Source organism: Chelonia mydas, chromosome 2, assembly GCF_015237465.2.
Source record: "Chelonia mydas isolate rCheMyd1 chromosome 2, rCheMyd1.pri.v2, whole genome shotgun sequence".
Classification (NCBI taxonomy): Eukaryota; Metazoa; Chordata; order Testudines; family Cheloniidae; genus Chelonia; species Chelonia mydas.
This window is the reverse complement of record NC_057850.1, coordinates 175,864,803-175,890,865: the sequence shown is the minus strand read 5'-3', so window position 1 is coordinate 175,890,865 and position 26,063 is coordinate 175,864,803. Positions and strand designations below refer to the sequence as shown.

The following is a 26,063-nucleotide window of genomic DNA, read 5'->3' as shown; positions in this document are numbered from 1 at the left end:
TCCCCAGCTCTTGTGTTATTTTGCAGCAGTCCTTGTGTTTCACAAGGTTATTTTGGTTGCTAAAGTGTTGGTGGTGATTTCACATCATGTTGCATTGGCCCAAAGCTATTTAAGGCAGAAGTTTAAAGTTATGGATAACATTAGTTAAAGCAGTAGGTCAGTGGATTAAACTGTTATATTTATCCTCTGAATATGGAAAACTTGACTGGATTCCCCAGTCTTGTCTTTTCATTCAAAGAAGACTGTCTGTAACTTTCAAAAAAAGAAAAGGAGTACTTGTGGCACCTTAGAGACTAACCAATTTATTTGAGCATGAGCTTTCGTGAGCTACAGCTAAAGTGAGCTGTAGCTCATGAAAGCTCATGCTCAAATAAATTGGTTAGTCTCTAAGGTGCCACAAGTCCTCCTTTTCTTTTTGCGAATACAGACTAACACGACTGTTACTCTGAAACCTGTAACTTTCAACATTCCTTTTACTGTGATGGCAGTTGTGTGTGTGTGTGACTCCTTACTTCCTCACAATCCACTGCTGGATCACACGGTAAATTAGTTGAAGTCATAACCCCAAACCCATAATGCAATAGAAATGACTATAACATTTATAACAATAAAAATTGCCCTTATAGCTTCACAGGAGGCCGAAGTAGGAGCGGAAAATGGACTGAGCAGGGGTGAAATGCTTGTTTAAATACACACATCACTTTTCCAGTGTCACAAGCAATAGTCCATTCAAAAATGGAAAAATGAAGTTTTAAGAGATTAGGCTGACCAGATAGCAAGTGTCAAAAATCGGGACAGGAGGTGGGGGGTAATAGGTGCCTATGTGAGAAAAAGACTTAAAAATCAGGACTGTCCCTATAAAATCGGGACGTCTGGTCACCCTATAAGAGGTGGTCTGTTAATGCATGGTGAGGATACAGTGCTGAAGGAGTGGGGTTGAACTGGCCCATGAAGAGCTTTGTGGGTAGTGTAGTTCTTGTTGAGGGATTGTTCCATTTGTATTCCTATGCATTTTTACTGCAGAACTGGCAGAAATTCACGTATTAGGAATCTTCAGAGACTTATAGATGAGATAATAAGAGAAGCTGCCACAGGGACTATTTTTAGGCTGCTGCTGGTTACATTAGAAAGAGGGTTGCCTACTAATGGTTATTTGCACTGAAAAATACTGTACAAATACTTCCAGTTGGCCATATAGGACAGGAGGTGGTCACCTAGAAACGGTAGTTCGTATATTTTGGGATTGAATCAGAAACCATTTTAATACTTATATTTTCCTTTTTATCCTACCACTTTATTTAATTTTAGCTTTTCCACCTTCATGTCAGATGCATGGGAGTCCACCCCACCTCTGTTCCTTCTTCTTCTTCTGGAGGGAGCACTGCTTATTTTTCTCAGTCTCATTTTTATTTTCTACTTTCTTTTCCTCCACCATCTCTCAGTCTTGTCTTTGCTATTCTTCATTCCCTCTACGTGCTGCTTTGTTCTACATCCTAAGGTCTCTCCCTTTCAGAGTGGGTCAGAAATTTTTTGCTGGAAAATGCTGGTTCACTGAAGCCGAAACTGTTCACAGGGATAAGTCCATTCCAGTTAATTTCACATACTGAAAAAAATTCAAAATATTTTCAAATGAAAAGTTCCTTTTTTGGGGAAAAAGAGCTTTTTGTTGTGAAATTTAAGTTGATTTGTAGTAAAAACTAAAAAATCAAAATTGAAACAAAACAGTTCAAAATTATTGACATGAAATCTTTTTTTTTTTATCTGACCTGATTTGATTTGATTTATTTTTCCTGTTTGGTTTAAATTTTTTTTAAAGATTTTGACTTTTTGACCTGATTTGGGATGGGAAAATTTTTTGAAATCATGAAAAATCTTGCAGGATGAGAAAAATGTTCCCTGCCCAGATCTACTCCCTGTCTCATAGTCTAGCCTAAGAACCTTTCTAGTTTTACAGTTTTATCTCTCAACAAAAGTGCCCCAGTCTTATCAAGTTTTGCATCCAGACACCACCCTGTGATGATATTCCTATCCCAGCCATGAAAGCAATATGAACTGTGAGTACATGTGCTTGACTACAGGTGGGGAAAAGACATAATTTGGAGGCTCACAAAAATATTAAGCCTAAAATGTAGTAGAACTGATTTAATTGGAGAGGGATTTATTTTCTGGAGCAGCACTCTGCTGTGGTAGAATATATTGGAGTAGCAGCCGCAAACTGTTCCACCTTAACTTCTTCATTGAGGAAGATATAGAACACAAAGAAGTGTTAGTCAGCTTGCTATAACTAATGTAAACTACTGGTGCTTTGTTCTATCTGATAATCTTTTGAAGCCTTTGTTTACAAAGGAACAATTGCAGGTGTCATTCTACTCTTTTTTAATCAATGACCTTACCCCTGGTATAGTTCAAGGTACTTTTGATATTTAGTCCTTCTAACTCTTTTCAAAGAGTATCCTTCATATCTTCCGGACAGTTGGTCGATCAATCACAAATATTTTCCTGCATTACTACTAGAATATTCTTTTGAGCAATTTCAAGACTCAGTCAGTTTGACAGTTGAATCTGTGACATCTCAGTCCTACAGCACTCAGTCCTAATTACTATATTATGTTTGTCAAGGAAAAGGAAATAGATTAAGATCAAAACTACTTGTTTCCATAGTTCATGTCATAATATATAGTATATGAAAAGAAGACTGTGGTTTGTGGTATCTAAGCTATTTGCAATATAGAAGTGTTTGAACTTCTAAAAAATTTCTCAAGAGAATACTCAAATTTGTGTTTGAAATCTTTCATATACTTTGTTTGAAACATTTCCCCAAATAATTAAAGTTTCAAAAGAACAGCACAGAGTGATAAGTAAACAAGTAGAAATTTTGCTTGGATTCAAAGACCATATTCAAGTTGGATAAATGAGCAGTACAATAATTCCACTGATGTCTGCCAAATTTATTATTCTAAATAGGATTAAAATAATACTTTGCATTTATATCTATCTCTCCTTTTATCCATGGATCTCAAAACACATTACATGTAAATTAATTAATAGAGCTGCTCAGAAATTTTCAGATGAAACATGTTCCTGTGGGAAAATGCTGTTTTGTCGAAATTGAAACTTTCCACAGGCCCATGGTGCTTTCAGTTAAATTATGTTTTGAAAAAAAATTGAAATGAAGAATTTTAATAATGTCAAAATGTTCTAATACTTTTTGAATGGAACATTTTGATTTTTCATTCTGAAACAACTTTTTGTTTTGGACTGTCTTTTATATTATAAATGATTTTTTCTTAATGTTTCTAAAAGTTTTGTGGGACATTTTGAAATAGTTTTCATTCAGATTTTCAATTGCGTGTGTGTGGGGGGGTGAGAAAACCTGGATTTGTGCTGGAAATGGCCCACCTTGATTATCATGCACATTGTACGGGGAGTGGTCACTTCGGATGAGCTATTACCAGCAGGAGAGTGAGTTTGTGTGTGTATGGGGTGGGGGAATGAGAAAACCTGGATTTGTGCTGGAAATGGCCCACTTTGATTTTCATGCAGGTTGTAAGGAGTGTGGTCACTTTGGATAGGCTATTACCAGCAGGAGAGTGAGTTTGTGTGTGTGGTTTTTGGAGGGGGGTGAGGGGGTGAGAGAACCTGGATTTCTGCAGGAAATGGCCCACCTTGATTATCATACACATTGTGAAGACAGTATTCACTTTGGATGGGCTATTACCAGCAAGAGAGTGAGTTTGTCTGTGGGGGGGCGGAGGGTGAGAAAACCTGGATTTGTGCTGGAAATGGCCCAACTTGATGATCACTTTAGATAAGCTATTACCAGCAGGAGAGTGGGGTGGGAGGAGGTATTGTTTCATGGTGTCTGTGTATATAATGTCTTCTGCAATTTCCACAGTATGCATCCGATGAAGTGAGCTGTAGCTCACGAAAGCTCATGCTCAAATAAATTGGTTAGTCTCTAAGGTGCCACAAGTCCTCCTTTTCTTTTTGCGAATACAGACTAACACGGCTGTTACTCTGAAACCTAAATTTCCTGTGAAATAGAAATTGAAGTTCCTCAAAGTGCTATTAATTAAATCTTTCAACACTTGTGTTAGGAAGATACATTTTTATACTCATTAGTCAGATTGGGAAATTGAGGAGCAACCTTCAAAGCATATAACAAGGCAGTGATTGAGCTAGAAATAGAGCCTAGTGCTTGCTCCTATTTCTCTGCTCTAAACTCTCAAGGACACTCCGTCTACCTCTTGGTTTCTGAAAGGAATCCAGATGTTTAAACTGATACACTGAATACTCATAACACATTTCAACTACATTAGAGCTGGAAAGACCATAGATAGCTATCTGTCCCTATCTTCACTTCACACTACATTCATTTTGATGTTAACATAATTGTATTCATTACAGTGCTAGTAGTCATACTGTCTGAGATGGAGGGAGACGTTCTTCTGTAAGCAAGGCTTTATAAACAGGGAGGCTTCAGGGGTGTCTCATAAAGCTTGATGCTTTGAGTATTGACCAAGGGATTACAGAAGATGCTTTGTAGACTGTTCTGTTTAAATACTGCTGTCTTTAACAGTCCTGTATTTATTTGGAATTGCATTAGCATTTGGTACATCTAAAAAGTGGATAAAGTTTAAGATGCCAGTTGTGGCTCCAGGGTTAAGGATGAGATGAGTTTTGCACTTAAAACAAGGATTTTATTTCATTATATATGAAAAATACATAGGCAGTCACCATCTTTGGGAACAATGAGAGATGGTGTAGATTTTGAAAGAGGGCAATTGTTTGAGTTTCTCTGAAGGAGAAGGTTTCACACAGCAACCTCTGCTTCAAACTTTCAGTAATGAAGTATAATGGAAAAATAGCTACTAATTCTAAATATTTCTTTTCAAAAGATATCCATTGCACTACCTCTGCTCAACAGGACGGAGGGGGGAAAGTAGTGAATGTAGGTATCTGCAAGCGCATAGGAATATGAAAGTGTAGAAGGGAGTGGGAAATCTGTGTGTGTGTGCCGATTTGTACATGGGAATGTAAGTGGTGGAGGAAGGAGGAAAAAACGGTGATATGTGCAGGGGATTGTGGAGGACAGCGCAAGGTGGAATTTGGGAGTGTGTACAGGGAGATGGAAAAAGATGCAAGAAGCATGGGGAATTTGGGGGACAGGAGGGAAGGGGGAAAGTAGGGTGTACTACTTTGAGGAAAAAAAGCAGCTGAAAACCCAGTTTAACTGACCAGTATGCTCTGATGACTCTGTGCTGTATCAGAATGGGGTAAAGCAAAAAGCTTGATTCTTCATATCATTAGAGATATCCCATGGGTACAGTCTTTTTGAATTTGTTGTTTGTGTTTCTGTATGAAATTTTCAATATAAGACCCTAAATTAAGATGTAGTTAAGGTTGAAAATACATATCAGTAATCTAGGGTACAGTTAATTACAACAATGTTGCAATTATCCCCAAACCAAGCAGGAAATTCAGAGTTAAGTTTAATTTGAAAAGAAATCCAAGCAGGCTATGGAAATGTACAATTAAAGCATTCAAACAACTTTGACTCTGACCTGTAGTGACTTCATGAGAGAGAAAAGAAATCTAATGTGTTTTTAAAAATCTATAGTGCCAGATTGAATTAACTAACACAAAACCCCTTAATCATAATCATAAAGTTATTGTACGATGATACTAAAATGCCATACACACACACACCCTGCTCCCCTTATTGATTGTTCTGCATTTATTCTAAGATGCAGGGTTATATATTTAGATATAGTTTGTGGTAAGCAAAGATGTATATAAGGAACCTAACATATGAAATAGGAAAAGTTAGCAATAAAGCTCAAGGGATTACTGCAAGAAGGGAAGCAGGTTGTGTGTGCCTGGCACTTTGTGGACATTTAAGAACAACAAAGTCCTTATCCTCTGGAATTGAATGTCTGAGGAGCCTTTTTGCAGTGTCTTTTGCATCCCTACTCAGGCATTCCCCTTCCAGCCTGTCTCTACATTGGTATCACTGCTGAAAATCTTAGCTGTTCAATTCAAATCCTGGTGTCTGTGGGATAGTAACACAAGTTAGTTTGCCACATCACCAAATGGATATTCAAACATAATTTTCAAAATGAAAATGACCATTATTACTGGTTCTTTAATTAACTAATAATGCCTCGTGTATATAAATTGTTTTCTCCACTTCCCATTATATTTGGAAGGAAGTTCACTCAGTCATCCAGTCAAGTAGCACTGCCATCACTGTAGTGTCTAAGAATCTCAAAATAGATGTTTTTCATCTCTTTCTCGCTCTTCCTTTCAACTCAATAGGAGAAATAGCTTGATTAGCATAATGGGATTTTTGTTTGTGTGTTTAATACCATGTGTGGTTGTACTGAGTGTAGGTAACTATAGGAAAACCAAGCTGAAGAGCTGAATTTTGCATTTTGTTCTTAAAGTGATGAATCCTGTGGTCATTCTCATCTCCTATGGCAGTGAGCTCCATAGTTTAAGGCCAGCTCCTGTGAATCATCTGTCAGCAGTGTCATTGTTCCAGTGGAATATTGCCATGTAAGAGGTTATGGTTATAATGGGAGAGTCCATCTTTCTGGTAGTTAGGGTTAATCCTATGGTGGGCTTTGAATGGCAGGGCAGAGACCTTGAATTAGATTTTGTATTCAATCTGGAAGCAGTGCAGAGAGCTGAGCATTGGAGTGATGTGGTCACAGAAGTCTCTGCTGCTAAGCACATGCACTGGTGCATTTTGTATCAACTGCAGCCTGCTTTCTTGTTTGCTGAACTGAATAACAATAATGAGAAATGTTTGTCAGAAGAGAATATATATTAAATAATACAATCTTTGGGTCTCTTGCCATGTTTTCTGACATTTGGGCCATCTGCTTGTATCCAAAACACCGAAGAGAGATTTATAATTTATTAAAAGAAAGTGATCAATTTATAAATTCAGCTTGCTGAGTACTGTAATTTGAAATACAATGAAGCCTTTAAGTAAGGGCCAGGCTCTGTGTAAAGCTGTCTTGTGGCTGCTAAACTTTCACATTATACTGAAGTCGGATATAAACACCCCTTTTATAACTTGTATGTCACTATAATACACAGATGTCTTGGCTCTGAAAGCACATTTATGAAGCGAGTGCAGTGCTGGAATTTAGCCAGAGCTGAGACTCAGTAGTTTAAGGAGGAGTCCCAGTACTTCTCAGGATGGGAGGTCAACTAAATGCTAGTGAGCCTCCCTAATTCTGGCAGCAGAATTCCAACCCTGAAAGTGTGTGCTATAGATATATTGGCTACTTTCGCAAAAAATAATTTGTGAAAAGTCTGGTTTGTACTATAATACAGCTTTGGATGCCTCCTTGAAAATAGCTTCTTGGGCTTAGTGTAGGCTTGATCACTTATTCAGCATACTGAGAATATTTAACAATATTGTCTTAATTTTACAGGCTTTATCAATCCACCAAAAATATAATACACATGAATATAGATAGCCAATCAGTATATAGATTTTTCCATTGCTTATTTTGATAAGAATGCCTCTTTTATAGAGCAGATTGAACACACACACATTATAATATATGTTAAAAAAATTAAAATGTGACTTATAAAGGTGACACTGCAGGGGATCACTGCCAAAGTACACAATTTAGTTTGATTTACATAGCAGCTTTTGTATACAGGGTATTTTCAGGTACTTCACAAATGTGTGAATTAAGTATTCTTAATTAAGTAAGCTGCTAATATGCCTAACTAAACAAATAGAACACCCAGTGTCTGCAGAAGCTCAGCCTTCGATAGTAGAACCTCTTTTGTTGAGAGACAAAAGGTATTGTGGGGTTTAACAGAAATGTGATGTGATTATTCATTTTTCTATAGTTCAGATTGTAATTTTGTCTGTTACTTGAGATTGGGGTAGGAATTGTAGGTATTGTTACCCCATTTATTTCACAGATGGGAAGACTGAGGCATAGAGATTAAGTGCCAAGACCACCCTGTGGGTCAGTGGCTGAGCCTGAAGTAGAGTATAGGAATTCCTGACTTCCATTTGAAAGCTCATTCCAGAGTAACCTCAGTAACAATGCCTAATAAGTGTGATTCTAATATTAATGTTACAAACATATGTCTGTATTCCAACATTGTATATATTGGTCAGATCTCTGGCCCTAAGTGGTTGCTTTGTGCTGCTCCAGTAGTGCAAAGATGATGAATAGTTGATGGATCTGGACCTCTGAGGTGTCAGCCCCCTAAGATTTTCTGAGGGAAGTGTAGAGTCATTCTCTGTTTTGGACCCCATCATAGGTGCATGGCCATAGCATCTTTATGCCCTCATGACATCAGGCTGCCTGAATAGCCCCCAGGGAGCTGTGGGTAGCTGGTAGTATGTGGCTACCTTCATTTATGCTGAGATTTGAGCTGGTTCCAAGATCTATGAATCTGAAAAGTATCTTAAAATCCCATTTGGTCCCAGCCCCTAATCCTGTGTCAATTGCAGCTCAGCCAAAGTAGAGGATCTTACTCCTTGTTCTTTATTTATTCCAAAGTGTATGTGTGATCTCACAAATGTATAATGTAATAAAATGATTCTTCAGATTTCTTACATTTGACACTATTTATAAGTATTGTACATTTAAAAAAGAAGTAACATGTATAGTTTTTGGCTGAGAAGCTAGTGGTTGGTGGTTTATTGTTTGTATCATTTTTGTTGTAGCAGAAAAATACAATCAGGGTCGGATTAAAGCATAAACTAAGCAAGCTACAGTTTAGGGCCTCGCAATATGAGGGGCTTCTAAAAAAGAAAAAACGGACTCCATTTTAAATTTTATCTAAATCGGTTGATAAATAAAGGAGATATAGTAAAAAGAAGATTCTCTCTAAATATAGACATTTTTGTTCAAATATGGCAAAAATATACACATCTGGCTACACAAATACCCTTACCCTTCACTAATTATTCATTATTGACAGGCAGGAGGCCAGGGCTCAGAAAAAAAACGATAATTGCACTTGTAAAATTAGTATTTCTACGAGTAAGTCTGCTGTCAGTCTCCTAAAGCAGCGTTTTGTTGGCCAGCTGCTACTGGTAAAATTCTGACTGTGCCTTCATAACTTCTTAAAATAAATAAATAAATCTCACTGTCAATAAAATCGGGAAAAATGTGAGGTCGGAGACAGCAGTGTCATGAAGCAATCCTGCCAAGCTCATAGTAGTATGGGACTTGTCCTAGGATTGGCATCATGTACAGCGTTCCCCTTGGCTGGTAATAGCCGGAAAGCAGCCATCTTTTGTTTATGGTTCTGCATGCTCAGTTGTATAATGCTTTCACTCCTGTTCTTTGTTTTCTCAAGTATTAATATGTTCTTTCTTTCTTTTGATCTGTACATACATACAATTGTGTATTTTAGTGCGCACGCCGCTTCCTTCTTCATGTGCTATCCGTGGTTCACATGATTGAGTTTTCAGGTAATCGTTTTATGGACTTGGGTCGAGTGGATCTTGAGGAGGATAAATTTGTGTTGGCTTCCCTCCATCAGTGTCGGGAACCTTCACAGTAAATATCAGTGTGTGCTGATGAAAGGATAAATAGAGGGTTTTGAAAGAAGTGAAGGGGTGGGTGTGTGTGTAAAAATATTCTGAGTACTTGGTGAGCAAGTTATTTCAAACTATGTGCATATATGATTTATAGGCTATTAAAGCCTATAATAATTATATTTGCTTGAATATAGGCTTATTCTTCTTCAAGTGCTTGCTCATGTCCATTCCATGTTAGGTGTGTGTGCTTGCTACATGCATCAGTGCCAGAAGTTTTTCTCTCAGTGGTAACCATAGGGGACCGGCTCTGGAGTGGCGCGCACATGCCGCGGTATAGGGGGTGCTGCAGGCTCCCCCCACCCTCAGTTCCTTCTTGCTGCTAGTGACAGTACCGAAATGTCTGCTGCTTTGGCTAGCTTTTTTGCTTCCTTCATTGTTACAAACTTTTCTTGTAAAATAGTTAATAATTATCCCTTAGTGTCTTAGTGTATTTTACTTGGTTAGTCCCAAACGGGACTCAGCCTAGGGACGGGGCATGCCCCAGTCCCCAGGCTTTAAGCCTGCAATCGCTGCAAAAAAACCCGATGCCCATCTGCAATCCGCATAAGAGTTGTTAAAGACATCTGGGCGATTTGCATATAAGCGACAAGTGCCATATCTGCATGTCCTTCAAACCTTGAACTAAGGAGGAGCGAGACATCCATCTCAAAGCGCTTCTAATGGAGTTGGCTCTCACTCTGGCACCGGAGCAGTCGAGGTCTGACTCTGCCCCGAGCACCGCAGCGTCTGTGCGGAGCACACCACTGGTGCATTCAACAGACCGGCGCCAATCCCCCTCCTCGGCATCTGCCAAGTGGCAAAAGAAGACCAGGAGAGGAAGATCTCCTACATCCCTAAGGGGCAGGAGGGGAGCCAAGGCCCGAGGAGGGCGGCTCGGTACCTCCAACCAGGAGTCGGGCCCCAGCTCAGGTCGAGTGGTCTAGCCCTTTCCGACCCATGCCTGCCACGCCGGACAGTGACACAGGCCTTCGTCATTAGAGGTCCTGTCGACGCCCAAGGCCCTGCAGGCAGTGCAGGATATCCTGGTGCTACCGGTGCCATCCACACCAGCTACGGTGCTACCCTTATCCAAGGGTAAAACCGCCTTGGGACCTTTTTGTAAGTCCCTGTCTCAGTGTTACCACTCCTCCTCTCAAGAGACGTCCCACCAGCGCTCGCAACAACCCAGGTATGTCTATGTTTGCTGGATCACATGGCAGCATGTACGTCTGTTGTCTGCCATGCAAGGCTCAGGATGCAACCCTTGCACCAGTGGCTGGTGACAGTCTATTCCTAGTCCAGAGATCACCCGGACAAAGTTGTTACCATTCCACTGGTGATACTTACCTTCCTGCAATGGTGGACCGACCCCAAGACTGCCCTGGAAGGAGTTCTGTTCGACAGCCCGCGCCACTTGTCCAAAGCATCCGATATCAGTTTGACCATCGGCTGGGGAGCGCATCTAGGCGAGCTACAGATCCAAGGGACATGGTCCCTGGAGGAGATGACCTTGCACATAAATGTCAAGGAGCTCAGGGCGGTACATTTGGCCTGCGAAGTCTTCCAGCACATCTGTCAGGCAAGGTGGTGAGAGGGTTGATGGACAACGGCCTTGGTGTTCTACATCAACAGGCAAGGGGAAGCGCGCTCATCTTCTCTCTGTCAAGAGGCTTTCTGGTTGTGGGATTTCTGCATCAAGCACAAGATCCACCTGGAGGCCTGTCACTTCCCTGGCATCAGGAACACGCTGGCAGATGGCCTCAACAGGTCCTTTTTCTCTCACCACGAGCGGTTGCTCCATCCGGAGGTGTCCTGATCGCTTTCCCAGAGGTGGCAAACTCCCCGAGTGGACCTGTTTGCCACCAGACAGAACAGGAAATGTCATCAGTTCTGTTCCCTGCAGGGCCTTGGCAAGGACTCCCCCTCAGACGCCTTTTCCTTCCGTGGTCAGGGGGCCTGATGTACGCCTTCCTGCTGATCCCACTCATCGGCAGAGTCCTGTCAAAGATCAAGAGAGACAAGGCCCAAGTCATCATGACCACCCTGTCATGAGCACGCCAGCATTGGTTTGGCACGCTGATGGATCTGGCGGCAACCTCTCCCTGGCCCCTTCCTGACCGACTGGATCTGATTTCGCAAGATCATGGGCGCTGCCTGCACCCCAGCCATGCCTCCCTCTAGCTCATGGTGTGGATGCTGTGTGGTTGAACCAAGAGGAGTGAGCCTGCTCTAACGAGGTCCAGAAAGTCCTCCTGGAAAGCAGCACGCCTTCCACCAGAGCAACTTACCTGGCCAAGTGGACGAGGTTCTCCCACTGGACGTCTGAGCATAGCATCTCTCTGTTGCACTCCTCCTTAAATCTATCTTAGACTGCTTGCTTCATCTTAAGAACCAGGGGCTGGTCCTCTCTTCCATCAGGGTGTACTTTGCGGCCATCTCTGCTTTTCACCTGCTATTCCAAGATCAGACGGTGTTCTTGCACGACATGTCACTCAGATTCCTGAGAGGCCTCAAGAGATTCTTCCTGCAGGGCCAGGCTCCTGTCCCACGACCTTAACTTGGTTCTTTCTAGGCTCACAGCCTAGAGCCTATGGCCTCCTATTCCCTTTCCCACCTGTCATGAAAGATTGCTTTCCTTGTGGCGGTAACATTGGCGAGACAAGTGTCAGAGATTAAAGCCCTGACATCGGAACTGCTGTATATGGTGTTGGACAAGGACAAGGTTCAGCTGGGATCCCATCTGGCCTTTCTGCCAAAGGTGGTGTCTTCCGTCCGTGTCAGCCAAGGCATCTTCCTCGTGGTGTTTTGTCCCAAGCTGTGCACCACTAATGAGGAAAGGAGGCTACACACCCTGGACATCAGACGTGCCCTGGCATTTTATCTGGAGCGGACCAAGCCTTTCCGCAGGTTGACCCAGCTCTTCATCGCGACAGCAGACAGGATGAAGGGCTTTCCGGTGTCCTCGCAGAGGATTTCCACCTGGATCACCTCCTGCATCCGGACCTGTTACGAGCTAGCACAGGTCTCACCGCTGCCGATCGTGAGGGCCCATTCAACCAGAGCTCAGGCATCCTCAGCGGCCTTCCTGGCACACATTCCCACTCAGAGATTTGCAGAGCCATGATGTGGTCTTCAATTCACACGTTCACGGAGCATTACACCATCACTCAGCAGGCCAAGGATGATGCTGGGTTCGGCAGAGTTGTGTTGCAATCTACACATCCATGAGCTCCAACCAGCCTCCATTGGTACTGCTTGGGAGTCACCTAATATGGAATGAAAATGAGCGAGCGCTCAAAGAAGAAAAAACAGTTACCTGTTCCGTAACTGGTGTTCTTTGAGATGTGTTGCTCATGTCCATTCCATGACCCACCTTCCTTCCACTGTCTGGGTTTTTCGACAAGAAGGAACTGAGGGTGGGGGGAGCCAGTGGCGCCCCCTATACCATGGCATGTGCGCACCACTCCAGAGGGTGCCAGAGCTGGTCCCCTACAGATACCACTGCGGGAAAAAATTCCCACACTGGTGCATGTGGCAAGCACACACACCTAACATGGAATAGACATGAGCAACACATCTCGAAGAACAACAGTTACAGAACAGGTAACTGTCTTTTTTTTTTTTTTTTTTTTTTTTTCCCCCCTCACTTTCTCAATGCCTGTCTAGGGATTACCAGTCTTTTTTCTGGTAAATTCTTTCTTTCTCTTTTGCACATATAGCTTGTTGTCACTCTGTGTGTCCGAGGTGTTTACTCGAGTTTAATTAATGGACCTGGGGGAGACAGAGGATAGAGAAGCAAATGCAAAGAGAGTTGTCTGCCTAGAAAATGCTGCAAAAAAAGCTGTCTGCCCTAAGTATTCTGTGCATCAAAACTGACAAACTCTGTAACTTAACATTTGAGGATATCGTCAATGACTTTGCTTACCAAAAATCACGAAAGAAAATGTTTTAAATTTCAGTGTGAAAATTAATGTGATGTGCAAACAGACATACTGCAGGTTGTACCTCTTCCATTAAGTAAGATGGTCTGTGTAACTGTAACTGCTTTTGTGTTGCTGTAGATATAAAGTTTTCATATCTACAAATTAAGGAATCATAGACGAAAATATGTTAATTTGAAACTGTTTTATAATGCAAACAGGCATATTGCAAGACATGTTTTGGTTAGATACTTACTCTATTTTTACAACTTTGCCTTTGTATATATGCAAATATAAAGCTTTCGTGTTTATATATTCAGTTTCCTTTCTGTGAAAATAATAAATTAATTTTTTAAGGTTTGGGGCCTCTGACACTTTTGACATAGCTTAGGGCCTCAGAATGTCATAATCCGCCCTGAATGCAATTAAAGTATTTGTCCTAATTTTACAGCTCAGTGTGCTAATATGTCTGTTTAAAACCATTTTTGCAACGATTCAAGAAATATGTGTATATTTTACACATAAAGATAACCAAATGATTGGGCCTCAGGCTGTAGTAATAACTCACAATCAAGCTGCAGCAGTAAGCCAAAAAAATCATGAATGCAAGACTCAAGGATTACTGTAATACCAATTTATCTTTTGTAAACAATTCTTGTCCATTTGGAGATACTACAGTTTAGTTTGAGATGTCAGAAAATACATAGAGAGGAGTGGTATGGAACTGATTTTTGGTAGTGTTCTTTTTTCTGCTTGGTCTTCTTAACCTGTAACTTCCTAATATGTAACTTTTGCTTTCAGGTAGAAATGATTGTTTTAATTTTCTATGGCTTTGCTTTTTATAAAAACTTTTGAGGGGCAAATTCATATCATAATGAAAATGTTTTTCATTGACAAGTGGGGAAAAAGAGCCTATACAAATTATTTTAATAGATAACTGCATCTGTGCACTGGGGGAGAGGGCAAACCTTAAAGAAGAGAGAGGGTCCCATTCATTCAAAGAATAAATAAAATGATGGCCATCAATTGGGTCTTCTTAAAATAATTCAAGCAACATTTTGAGAATAATATTCTCTTTCTTAGAGGGCTTTCCTATATTAATTTCCATTAGTTTAAAAATACAATTATAATTTAATAACTGGCACTTTTTCTTGTGCTTTGTGCTTACAAAGCAGAAGGTAAATGTGAAGGGTTTTTATGTCAGAAAGTACCTGGCAGGCTCCAGGGTGAAGCAGATTCTCAGAGATTCTTGGTTGATATTGGATGTAAGCTGCAAGGAAGAAAAGCATAAATGCTTTATGGCAGGTTTGCATTTATATGTTTCAACTAATTGAACAGGCCTAGCAAAGAAATGTCTAGATACTTGTTGCCCTAATCAGTCTGAATTTTTTTAAAAGTAATTATTGACAGACCTCTAAATTGAATCGGATTAGTCGATGCTGTATCTGGCAATTTGTTGAGATTAAAAGTAGGGATAGGTGAACTGTTTCAGATAAAAATAAGAACCCAGCCTTGAACTTTGCCCTTTTATTTGGAGCTGAACTCAAACCAAACATTTTCTTTTCTGAGATTCTGAAACATCCAATATTGTGTTTTCACTTCTGCTTTCTGTCTGGCAGCTGGACTCAAAAGCACTGAAATACAGTGAAAGAGGCTGTTCTCATGCTCTTTTCATCTGGGATCAGGAACAGAGGTGTCAAAAATACAACAAAAAGGCTTTGTTTTAAAATATTTCTAGCCTGGATTTGGAGACTCAAGAAGGTTAGGATAATGTGAGGGATCTGCAGATAAGCTTCAGATAAGCAACTGAACATTGGCTGGTTCAGATGTGCATTCAAATCTTGGAACCTTTTGAAGTTTGCCCAGCTCTAGTTTAGAAGAGAGATGACTAATTTGCTAAAGTGGACATCGCCAGGGAGTAGTAATTATTCCCCTGTAGCAGGGTGTCTGGAGTGCTGGGGTGATGTGAGATTTCCCATTTGGTCCATTTTTTTGCTCATGTGGCCCTCAGGCATTGGTTATGCCAGTTTTTCAGATAGATTTGATAATACGGTGACAGGCCATTTCCCTAAATTAGGTGAATGTCTGACAGCACTGAGCAACAGAAAAAAAATGATTCTATTTTAACCAATATATTTTAAAAATATATTTCTTACCATTGTTAATATATATTTTTTGGAAAAGACTGTGGAAATACTGGGGTTGCCAAAAGGTAAAGTCCCCCAATGCTCTTTTGAAATATAATGTCTCTGCTTTCCTAGGGTAGAGAAGGGGATGTGATATCATGGAATAGGAACCTCTCGAACTAAACTTGCTTTTTATGAAATTGTATAAATTATGTTAATAGAGAAATTTCATCTCTTTTGTAGTGTCAAAACGCATGCAATAATTAGAGATAATATATGTAGAGCTGGGGAAAAAAATTCAGAAAAATAGTTTTATTTGCTGAAAAATGCAGTTTTGGTTGACCCCAAACTATTTCAGTTTGCTGAAAAATTCTGAACATTTTTGGAAACAAACATTTTCTTTGATTTGGTATGTACTTTTGAGAATTGATTTTAGTACTATCTCCTCCTAACACTTTCAGTGATTTATTATATCAGATGTTTCTGTGAGCAATGGCCTCACAATATTTCTTTTCAGATTTTAAATTAGACTGTGTTAGTCTGGATCTGTAAAAGCAGCAAAGGGCCCTGTGGCACCTTATAGACTAACAGATGTATTGGAGCATAAGCTTTCGTGGGTGAATACATGCATCCGACGAAGGGGTATTCACCCATGAAAGCTTATGCTCCAATACATCTGTTAGTCTATAAGGTGCCACAGGACTCTTTGCTGCTTTAACAGTTTAAGTTTGACCAGTAAATGATGAAGCATCAAAAACTAGCTGTCAGATGGAAATTGAAGAATCATTACATAAATATGAGATCAACAGTATTCCACAATAATTAGGTACTCAAAATACTGTATATTCAGTCCTTTGGTCTTGCTGAATTCTGGTTGGCACAAGACTTGAGGCGAGGGGAGAAAGGTGATGGTATACCACCATTCTGAACTCTCCTCTCCAAATCCAGGAGTTGACCACGGACCAATTTGGCCCTTGCTAAATTAGAGAAGCATTAGGATTGCTCTAAAGTGGTCTGGCTGCACTGGCCCCAATGGGGCCTTTGGTTCTGTCAGGATTACCAGACTCTGGCTATACTGGTGTCATAACTCCAGTGCTTGAGGTTGAGGATCCAAGGGCATGGCATAGAGCTGACTAAAGTGGCCCTACATCTCCCATGCTGGGAGAATACAGTAGTTAACTTGCAGTTGCTATGTGCCAGCTGACCACCAGCAGCTGCATGGGGTCCAGGATCTGGCCCCATATCTAAAATTATGTATCAGAATGTTTCATCAGTAGTTTTTTATTTTTAGTGCAATCTATTAGCACCAGGAGGTGCATTTAAACAAAGAGAAAACTCTTAGAGAAATGGGTGTTATAAAAATGAATGTAAATCTAACATATGCTATGAAAATTTAATTATAGTAAAAATACTGACACCAAAATTTTCAAATTTGGGTGCCCAAGTGTAGGTTCAGTACCTCTGAAAATCAGACTACTATTTAGAAGCCTACATATGGATTTAGGAGTCTGCTTTTGGAAACCCAGCTTTGAAAATTAATCCAGTGTCATGGTACTTGTCACACACAACTTTTTGGAGTTCGTTAAAAAGTAATTTCAGCCTTTGTCTATGAGTGAATCAACAAAAAATAGTGAAAATAAGCTTTAGTGGTAAAAAGATGATTTAAACTGCATACCTGAATCAGAAGAAAATGCTATTGATGATACAAGCTACATGTCATCCATTGACGCATATTTCTCAGAATAAAATGTTTTCTCTACGATGTGCTGACATATTTATTTATTCTTTTGATATTTAAGAAAGGATTTGGTTACACTATAAATGTGTATGACATCATCATTGTATCAATTAGACTTGCTGTATATGAGTTAACTTACCTCATTCATTTGTAGGTTTTGAGGGTGTATTTTTGTTAACTAAACTTGTGGCATCATTTTTCTGTGTGGAAAATGTGACTGCTGTCTCTTGCTTTCTATTTTCAGGCACTGTTTTAAAGTAGATAAGTAGTGAGAAACTAAAGGTTGCAATTAATTGTCCAGAACATGGGATTGGAATGCCAGTCCTGGCATAATCCAAATGAGTAACACTGAATTTGGCACAGAGCATAAAAGAAGCTGAAGTCACTTTTAATAACATGTCCTCATTTGTAAACAGGTGTTTGCCCAAGGGGAATACATCAGCATTACTTTTCAAGTGTTATGGAAGAGTGATTCACGGGAATATGTGAACATTTCTAACCTGCACACCCCAAATATATTATGTCAATCCTTTTAGCACTTTGTGTTCAGTAAGGTATTGCTTGAAGCAGTGGAAGAGATTGCATTCCAGAAATTGTGGCACCCTTTTTATCTATTAGCCTATTTAATGAATAGCGTTTCTAAATTTGATTGGCAGCTTCTTTTCCCATCCTAATTAAATTGGTCCTTTACCCAATGTCTTTGAAGGACAGAGCCTTTGTTAAAGATGTCAAGTTAGTCTTTTATTGTTTGTTTCCATGGGGAGTGCTTCTTGTTGACAACAGTTGAAAAAAGGTGTGGAATCAGGAATATACTCGTTAAAATACTCATTAAAACTGTCTTAATACCAAAAACCAGGACAAAGAGGAAAATGTGCCTAATGACATTACCTTCTCCTTCACCCTGAGAAGCTAAGAGCTCATAACATTTCAATTAAATTAAATTCTTTCTCCTAGACAAGGATTAAAAAGCAGGCAGTAAGTTTGTTCTGAAAGTATAAAGACAGCTAAGAACAAAGAGCAAACAACTCAATTAAAAACTATTATGTTTCTTTCTTTTTTCTTTGGTGCTAAGGGGGCAACCTGCACTTTATTTCCTTAGAAGAGAAAAGAATGTAATGAACTTTACAGAAGCACATCAGATTTGTTCAGGGGCAAGTTTATTTTATCCACTAATTCAGCAAAAGGTGGCAGTTTGTCTGTACTTAAAGGGGGGGGGCAGAGTTGAAGCAAAGAATTTTAATTTCACCAGTAGCAAGTTATTACCATGATCTGTTGAAATTTACACTTAGGAATAAACTCATTTGTTCCCCAACCACACTGGGCTTCTTGTCACAGTATAATGTTTTCATTTGCATTTGCAAATGATGAAGCTGAATTGCTCCACATAATACCCTAAATTCCTGTACCTTACCCTTTATGATGTCAGTGGGTTTTCTACATGCAGGGGTACCTGTAATGGTCAAAACAAGGCTGCCATGGCAAGTTTGTTGGAGAGAAGCGAATGAGATACCAAGAACTTGTCCTAAATTAAAGAAAATAAAGGAATCAAAGTATGAACAATTAGGACCAAATTGTGCTCTCAGAAATGTGCTTGCCATTCACACTGACCTTCAGTAGGAGTAGTAGATCTCCACTTCAGGTGAAAAATGACCCTTAAGGTCTTAATAAGATAATAACTCTGCTAACGGGTTGTAGAAAATATGGCTTACTTCCTGTTATCTATATTGCCAATATGTTAAAAAAAAAAAAAAATCCTGTAACAGCTCTGCTTTACTAAAATCTATAGTCACACTGCTTGGCATACTTCATACCTTGGACATGTTTTACATTTGCATTTAAAACCAACCAATTCTTTGTTTGCAATCATGTTTTAACTATGGTCATGTGCAAAATTTTTGATAAGGAACGTGATGCCACTTCAGGAAATGAAGTCATATAATTGCCCTCAAGGCTTGGCAATAAGGTATGTACTGCTTCAGTGAGTTTAACACTTTCTTCTCCCTGAATCATAATAAACTGTTACATTAGATGCATATGTTTCCAAGCATATTTCTTTTATTATTTAAGCAAACATACCCAGTATTTACAAAACCTTATAACCTGACAGTGAAAGTAAGCAGCATTTAGTTGAATGGGCCCTCATCTAAATCATGTACTAGAAACTGCATTAGGATGAGAACAAATCATACTTGTGACTCAGTCTGCATTGTTTCTGGCAGTGCCATGGATTAAATTGATAGAGGATTGCTGCCCTTGAATTAAACTTTCTTTCTTGGTTCTGTGCCTAAAGCAATATAAAATTGTTAGTATGGAATTATGAAAAAAAAGATTAAAAGATAACATTTGTTTTTTAAATCAGGAGATTTAAAAGAACTTTGTGAGACCCAAAGGAGTCAGAATAAGGTTGGATAAAGGAGGGGAAAGGTGCTACTAAAACACATGCTTTTCCTGCTGTCCAAGAATTAAATGGCATAGTGCACTAATGCACTAACTTTTCATTTATGGGAACCAAACTCAGCTCATATGTGAAATGTATTTGTTTTGAATTTTTTATTGGTGTCTATGGCCAAATCACTGCACAATTACATCAACAAAAGTAGTCGCAACAGAACTTAGAACAGAGCTTCCTTCTTATTAGCAACCCTCTTGTCCTTTATAAAGCTGATCAGAACCCTGCCCAAACAAGCAAGTCTTATGCTTTTCCCTGAAAGTTGTCCAAATAGAACTCTAACAGTCCTCTAGAAAGAACAGGTTTCAGGGCTGTTGATGTGCCACTGAAAGTATCCTCTCTAAGCTGTGGAGAAGCCAGTTCCAGGAATCAACAGCAAGACCAACCAGCAGCCCCATGGCAGGATATGAGGAGAATGAAAATCTCCCAGTGAATTGTGTCCCAGCCAATCTGGAGATTTATAGATCATAGCCAACATTCTGAACTACACATAGAGGTAAACAGGTAGCCAGTGACAATCACAGAGCAGTGTTATGGGCCCATAACTGCTTGCTCACTCCAGTGGTGAGACATTGCATTCTGGTTTAGCTGAAGCTTCCAAATAACCATCAGCAGCCGAAATAGTATTAATTAAGATGCAAAGCTTAGCAGCTATCTGTGCTATGAGCCCTTACGCTGATAGTGTCCAAAATAATCTTCCATTTTATCAAGAAGTCTGCCATCAGCATTACAATCATTAATGCCAAATGTGCTTTCAAATACATTTCACAGTGTATACATGGTATGTTAGGTTTTTTCACTGTATGAAATATACTCTGTGTGCATGCATATGCGTGGGCGTGCTTCTGTGTTAAATTGAACTTTAGGCTTTAAAAACCAAAGCACAGATTAAGGGGAAAGCTTTAAGAGCTTTCAGGTACAGGTGTGGATTGTCTTTCATAAATGGCTCTCTGTGGATTACAATGACCAGAAGCAGTATTAGTCAGACTAGAAACACAGGATGGCGATAAATATAAAAGGTCACTCCACAATAGGGAGGAAACCTATTGATTCTCCCCTCCACTTAAATTAGTTAGCAGGATAGTTTCTCTGCAGATTACTGCTGGTAGGAAATCAATTCCTCTGTAAGGAGCCCTTCCTTTGAAATCCATCAGTTGGCTGTGCTAATGTTCATCAGTTCTGGGTGGTTTTAAAATACCTATTTAAGATTTAAATTATGTCTCTTTGGATGAGATATGTTGCTCTTCTTCACTACCAGCTTTGCTGTTATACCATAATAATAGAGAAGGCAGAATTGTTCAATAAACATTTCTGTTCTGTGTTTGGGGAAAAAGGCAAATATTGTATTCATATCATGATGATGATGTTATATTTTCCATTCCAACAGTAACTAAGGATGGTGTTAAACAGCAGCTACTAAAGTTAGACTTTTTAAATCAGCAGTTTTGGATAACTTGTATCCAAGATTTTTAAAAGAGTAGTCTGGGAGCTTTTTGGACTGTTAATGTTGATTGATATGTCCTGGAAAACCAGGGAAGTTCTAGAAGACAGGAACAAAGCTAGTGTGTGCCAATATTTAAAGAAGGTAAATGGATGCCCCAAGTAATTACAGGCCTGTCAGCCTGACATCAGTCCTAGGCAAAATAGTGGAATGGCTGATGCAGGACACAATTAACAAAGAATTAAAGGAGGGTAATATAGTTAATTTCAATCAACATGGGTCTACGGAAGATAGATCTTGTCAAACTAACTTCATATTTTTTGATGAGACTACAAGTTTGGTTGATAAAGGTAATAGTGTTGATGTAGCTGGACTTCTGTAAGGCATTTGGTTTGGCACTGTACACATTTTGGTTAAGAAACATGGTACACATTAAATGGATTAAAAACTGGCTAACTGACAGGTCTCAAGATGTAACTGTAAATGGGAAATTATCATGGAGTGTGTTTCTAGTGGGGTCCCACAGAAATTGCTTCTTGACTCTGTGCTATTTAATACTTGAATCAATAACTTGGAAGAAAGCATAAAATCATTTCTGATGTTTGCAGTTGATTCAAAGCTTGGGGAAATGGTAAATACCAAAGAGGACAGGGGCACTGATACAGAGCAATCTGATTGCTTGGTAAACTGGGTGCAAGCTAGCAATGTCTTTTGATACTGCCAAATGAAAGGTCCTACATCAAGGAACAAAGATTGTAGGTCATTCTTATAGGATGAGGATCTCTCTCCTGGGAAGCAGTGACTGTGAAAAAGACGTGGGGGTCAGGATGGATAATTGACTGAATGTCATTTCCCAGTGGGATGCTTGTCCAAAAAGGCTAATGCAGTCCTTGAATTCAGAAACGTGAATATTCAGAAACAGAAGCAGGAGGTTATATTACCTTTATATTTGGCACCAGTACAACTGCTACTAAAATATTGTGTTCAGTTCTGGCATCCACGATGCAAGAAGGATGTTGAAAAATTGGAGAGGGTTCCAAGAATAGCCATCAGAATGACTGAAAGGATTTGGAAAACATACCTTATGATGATAGACTCAATGAACTCAATCTGTTTTTCTTATCCAAAGAGAAGATGATTTGATCACAGTCTCTATACATACCAATATGGGCAATGCAAATCTGAATATAGAGGGCACTCCATCCAACAGACAAATTTACAATAGGATCCAATGGCTGGAAGTTGAAGCTAGAGAAATTCAGAGCTGAAATAAAGAGCACATTTTTAACAGTGAGGGTAATTAACAACTGGAAAAACGTACGAAGGGTTGTGGTAGATTCTCCATCTCCAGAAATTTTAAAATCAAGATTGGATTTTTACTGAAAGTTATGATGTAGCTTAACCACAGCTACTGGACTTGAAACAGGAATTAAATCAGGAAGTCCTATCGCCTGCCTTATACAGGAGATCAGACTAAGTAAGTAGTTCCTTCTGGCTTTAAACTCTATGAATCTGTGAAAAAATATATTAAGACAATGCCTAATACTGTGGCTTATTTAGTACAGTAGACAAACAAATATCTCTTTTAATCCTTAGCACTTCTGAATTTGTTGTTTGATTCCATTCATCTTTAGGATGTGCTAAACAGTGCCGCAGTAAATGGCTGAATTTCTTCAGATGGTGGTGCCTGGTCTGTTGCCCACATTGTGAAATGTCTATAGTAGAAATGTTTTAACTGCTAATTGGACCTTCTATCTTCAAAATACCCTTTAATTGTTGAATTGTTGAAATTGTTGAAAGATGGATACAAGTAGTATCCATGGTAGTAATTGTTGAAAGATGGATACAAGACAAGAGCATATATTGCTGAATTCATACTTCCTTCTGAACCAGGCTCTAAGTATTGGCTTTTTGTAAGTAAAAGTGTATGGTTTTTTGTGGAGTTCCTAAATCAAGCTAACACAAAGGAAAAAAGAAAATCTTAACATCCCATCTTACATTGGATATCCTCTGGCTAGTCACAACCCACTTAAAAACTATGGAAAAAATATTTTCAGACCTGTTAATTATAAAGGTTTTTTATATTGTTATTTAAAAAAATTTGCCATCTTATTTTAAAGTGGTTTCCCTATGTGAATATACATTCACCCTTAACCTTTTACAGTAGATCAGTGGTTTTCAACCTGCGGTCCACGGACCCCTGTCTGCAGCCTATGCCTAAGATTTCCAAAGGGATCCACACCTCCTTTTGAAATTTTTTTGGGGGTCCTCAAATGAAAAACGATTGAAAACCACTGGTATAGATGATTCTATAAATACAGGGTGGCATATTCAGTCTGTGAAGAGCTGGCTTTATTTGAAATGTTGGCACATCAAAGATGAGTAACTAGGAATTTGGTGCCAGCTGTACAGTTTGCATGATATACTGGATTTGAAATGTTTCAAGGAAATTGTTATGCTTCTGTGTGTTTTACTTCTGCACTGAGTGATGACTCAGTAGAAAAGACTGCTGAAACGATATCACGCACAGATTTTTCTGCATCAGTTTTAGTCAAGCATTCCTTATTTGAAATTCTGAGAACATTCAGCATAGGTTGTTTCTACCTGTGTGCCATTCATGGGCAATAAAACTGCATTACGCTGTGATTGCTTCAACATCTATTACTTATTTGGTAGTTTGTTTACAATATGCAGTTGACCATTCCCTGAGTTAAATAGTGGACCCATTGAAGTCAGTGGCAAAATTCCCATTGACTTCAACTTGTCAATGAAGCCAGAGTTTCTCCTACTGAAGAGTCTTTCATTATTTCCCTATAATATAGGGCCTATATGGTCAGTTGGCGTGTCTCTCCCTATCTGAAAAGATCTGTTTAAACAGAGAGAAAAAAGTTTGTAATGTACCTTTTACTGCTTAGGAGATATGGTAAAAAGAGATGATTGCAGGATATAGTGACAAGCAGGTGTATGTTTGACTTAACACAATTTATGAGCTTATATGGACCAATGGTGTCTTCTTACCTCGCGGTTCATTTCTCCCTGAGTGTTCAGTAGCATTAGCAGCATCCTCTGAACCACTACTGCTTCCCTCTCTAGTGAAAATATAAACCGGATGGTTAGTGGAGCCATATGATAAATATTGTCAACCATGGCAGTGACCATAACCATATCATAAATTGTTTTTCCTCTTTGTCAAAAAAGTGAAGAATTGACTCATCCCAGACATATTCTTAGTGGGGACTGGATATTGATTTTTGTTAAATCCAATTACAGAGGTTTTTAGAACACTTTTCTGCTTTAGTGCAGTTATTATGGCAGTTAGGATGGCTATGTACAATATTTCCATTCCTGAACTGCTTGCTATTTTAATTCTGCTTACCATTGCTTGTGATTAAATGTCACTTTCAAACTGTGGCTAATTTCTTTCACAGCATCATAAAATCCATGTGCCTTCATCACAATCTAGTGTTTATCAATGGAGTAGATTTTTTTTATATTAGGAATGTATATAGCATTTTGTGGTCTGAGAAGTAAAAAATAAATTAAAAATAATTCTATGTGGTTGTTTATACATTGTCTTTGATAATATATCTTTTAGAAATAGTGGAATGTTGTGTTCCACAAATGGTCAGTAAGAATCCAAGTAATGGCCCTCATATTGTTGATGTTCTCTTGAAGATAATGATTTAAACCCAAGTAACCCAAAGCTATTTGTTTGCTTTGGGCAACTTTTGATTTTGTTACAAAAATGTGGTATGTAAATTTAAGTTAGACAGTCTGGCTTCAGTGGGAAAGGAAATATTCCTGCTTAACAATTGTAGAGGGAAATTTTTAATTTGTTTCTGACCAGAATTGTTTAGAGATCTATGGATCATGAATCCAAAACAGAATATACTAAAAATTATTTCCTATGGGAAGTAAAAATGTATGTGGTTACTTTGGACTGAACCACTTTCTTGGCTGCTTTTGCAGTTTTAAATAGTCTGTTATTCCCAATAAGGGAAATCATTGTGTACTTAGACCTTTAATACAAAATTAATTACACTATATTACATTTTGTAATTCTATTTACTGTTAGCATTGTAGAAGCCTTAAAAAGACATTTGTCAACTGTTACCAGATAGATGCTACAGAAATCTCCTATGCTAAGTGTAAGGGAAAGCTGTAGTAATGGTATGTGTGGAGGAGACTGCCATACAGTAACTGTTAATAATTGATGGGTTTTTAATAGCGAACCTGTGCACTGTTGTTCTATCATTCCTAAACTCCTTTTCCATCTATGGCTAGCGAATACACCACACCTTTATTTCCGTTGGATAAAGACTTAGCTATGATGATCCACACCTGCATACTGTGCCACCCAGAAGCTAAAATTGGTACTGCTCGCTAAGTGATGATGATGCATTTTATGCGATGGCCTGAGTAAGGGGCAGATGGAGAAAAGCACAATGCCTCTTCCCAGGCCACCTTGTATGCACCAGAGAGCATAGGTGCTGGAACTAGGGATACGGGGGGGTGCTGCAGCATCCCCTGGCTTGAAGTGGTTTCCATCATATACAGGGTTTAATTTCGTTTCAAGATCTCTGAGCACCCCCACTATAAAATTGTTCCAGCACCCCTGCTGTAGAGTGTGTGAGAGGAGGGGAGAAAAGTTGACTGCTACCGTATTTTTCAGGATGCAGCTTACTCTCACTGCACAGCCAACTAGTTCTGCTTGCTAGCAAATGGGGGGGATAGGCTTCATCATCTCCTTGCCCGCTTTCTTTCTGCATGCTTGCTGGAGGTAGCATCTGGCACACAACCTCTGTGCTCCTCCCAGTA

The 26,063-nt window shown here is 39.3% G+C and overlaps 1 protein-coding gene across 14 annotated transcripts in view; it reads left to right on the top strand.

The window, feature by feature from the left end:
- Positions 1–26,063, top strand: part of BBS9 (Bardet-Biedl syndrome 9) — a 432,676-nt gene that overhangs the window by 171,591 nt on the left and 235,022 nt on the right. The window contains exon 20 of one of the 14 annotated variants that reach the window (XM_043540620.1): positions 6,447–6,464. The exons of the other annotated variants lie outside the window; for them this stretch is intronic. Coding sequence (XP_043396555.1) covers positions 6,447–6,449 — 3 coding nt within the window. The 3' untranslated portion in view covers positions 6,450–6,464. Of the gene's footprint in view, positions 1–6,446; positions 6,465–26,063 lie in introns of those variants that run through there. 14 annotated transcript variants of the gene reach the window in all.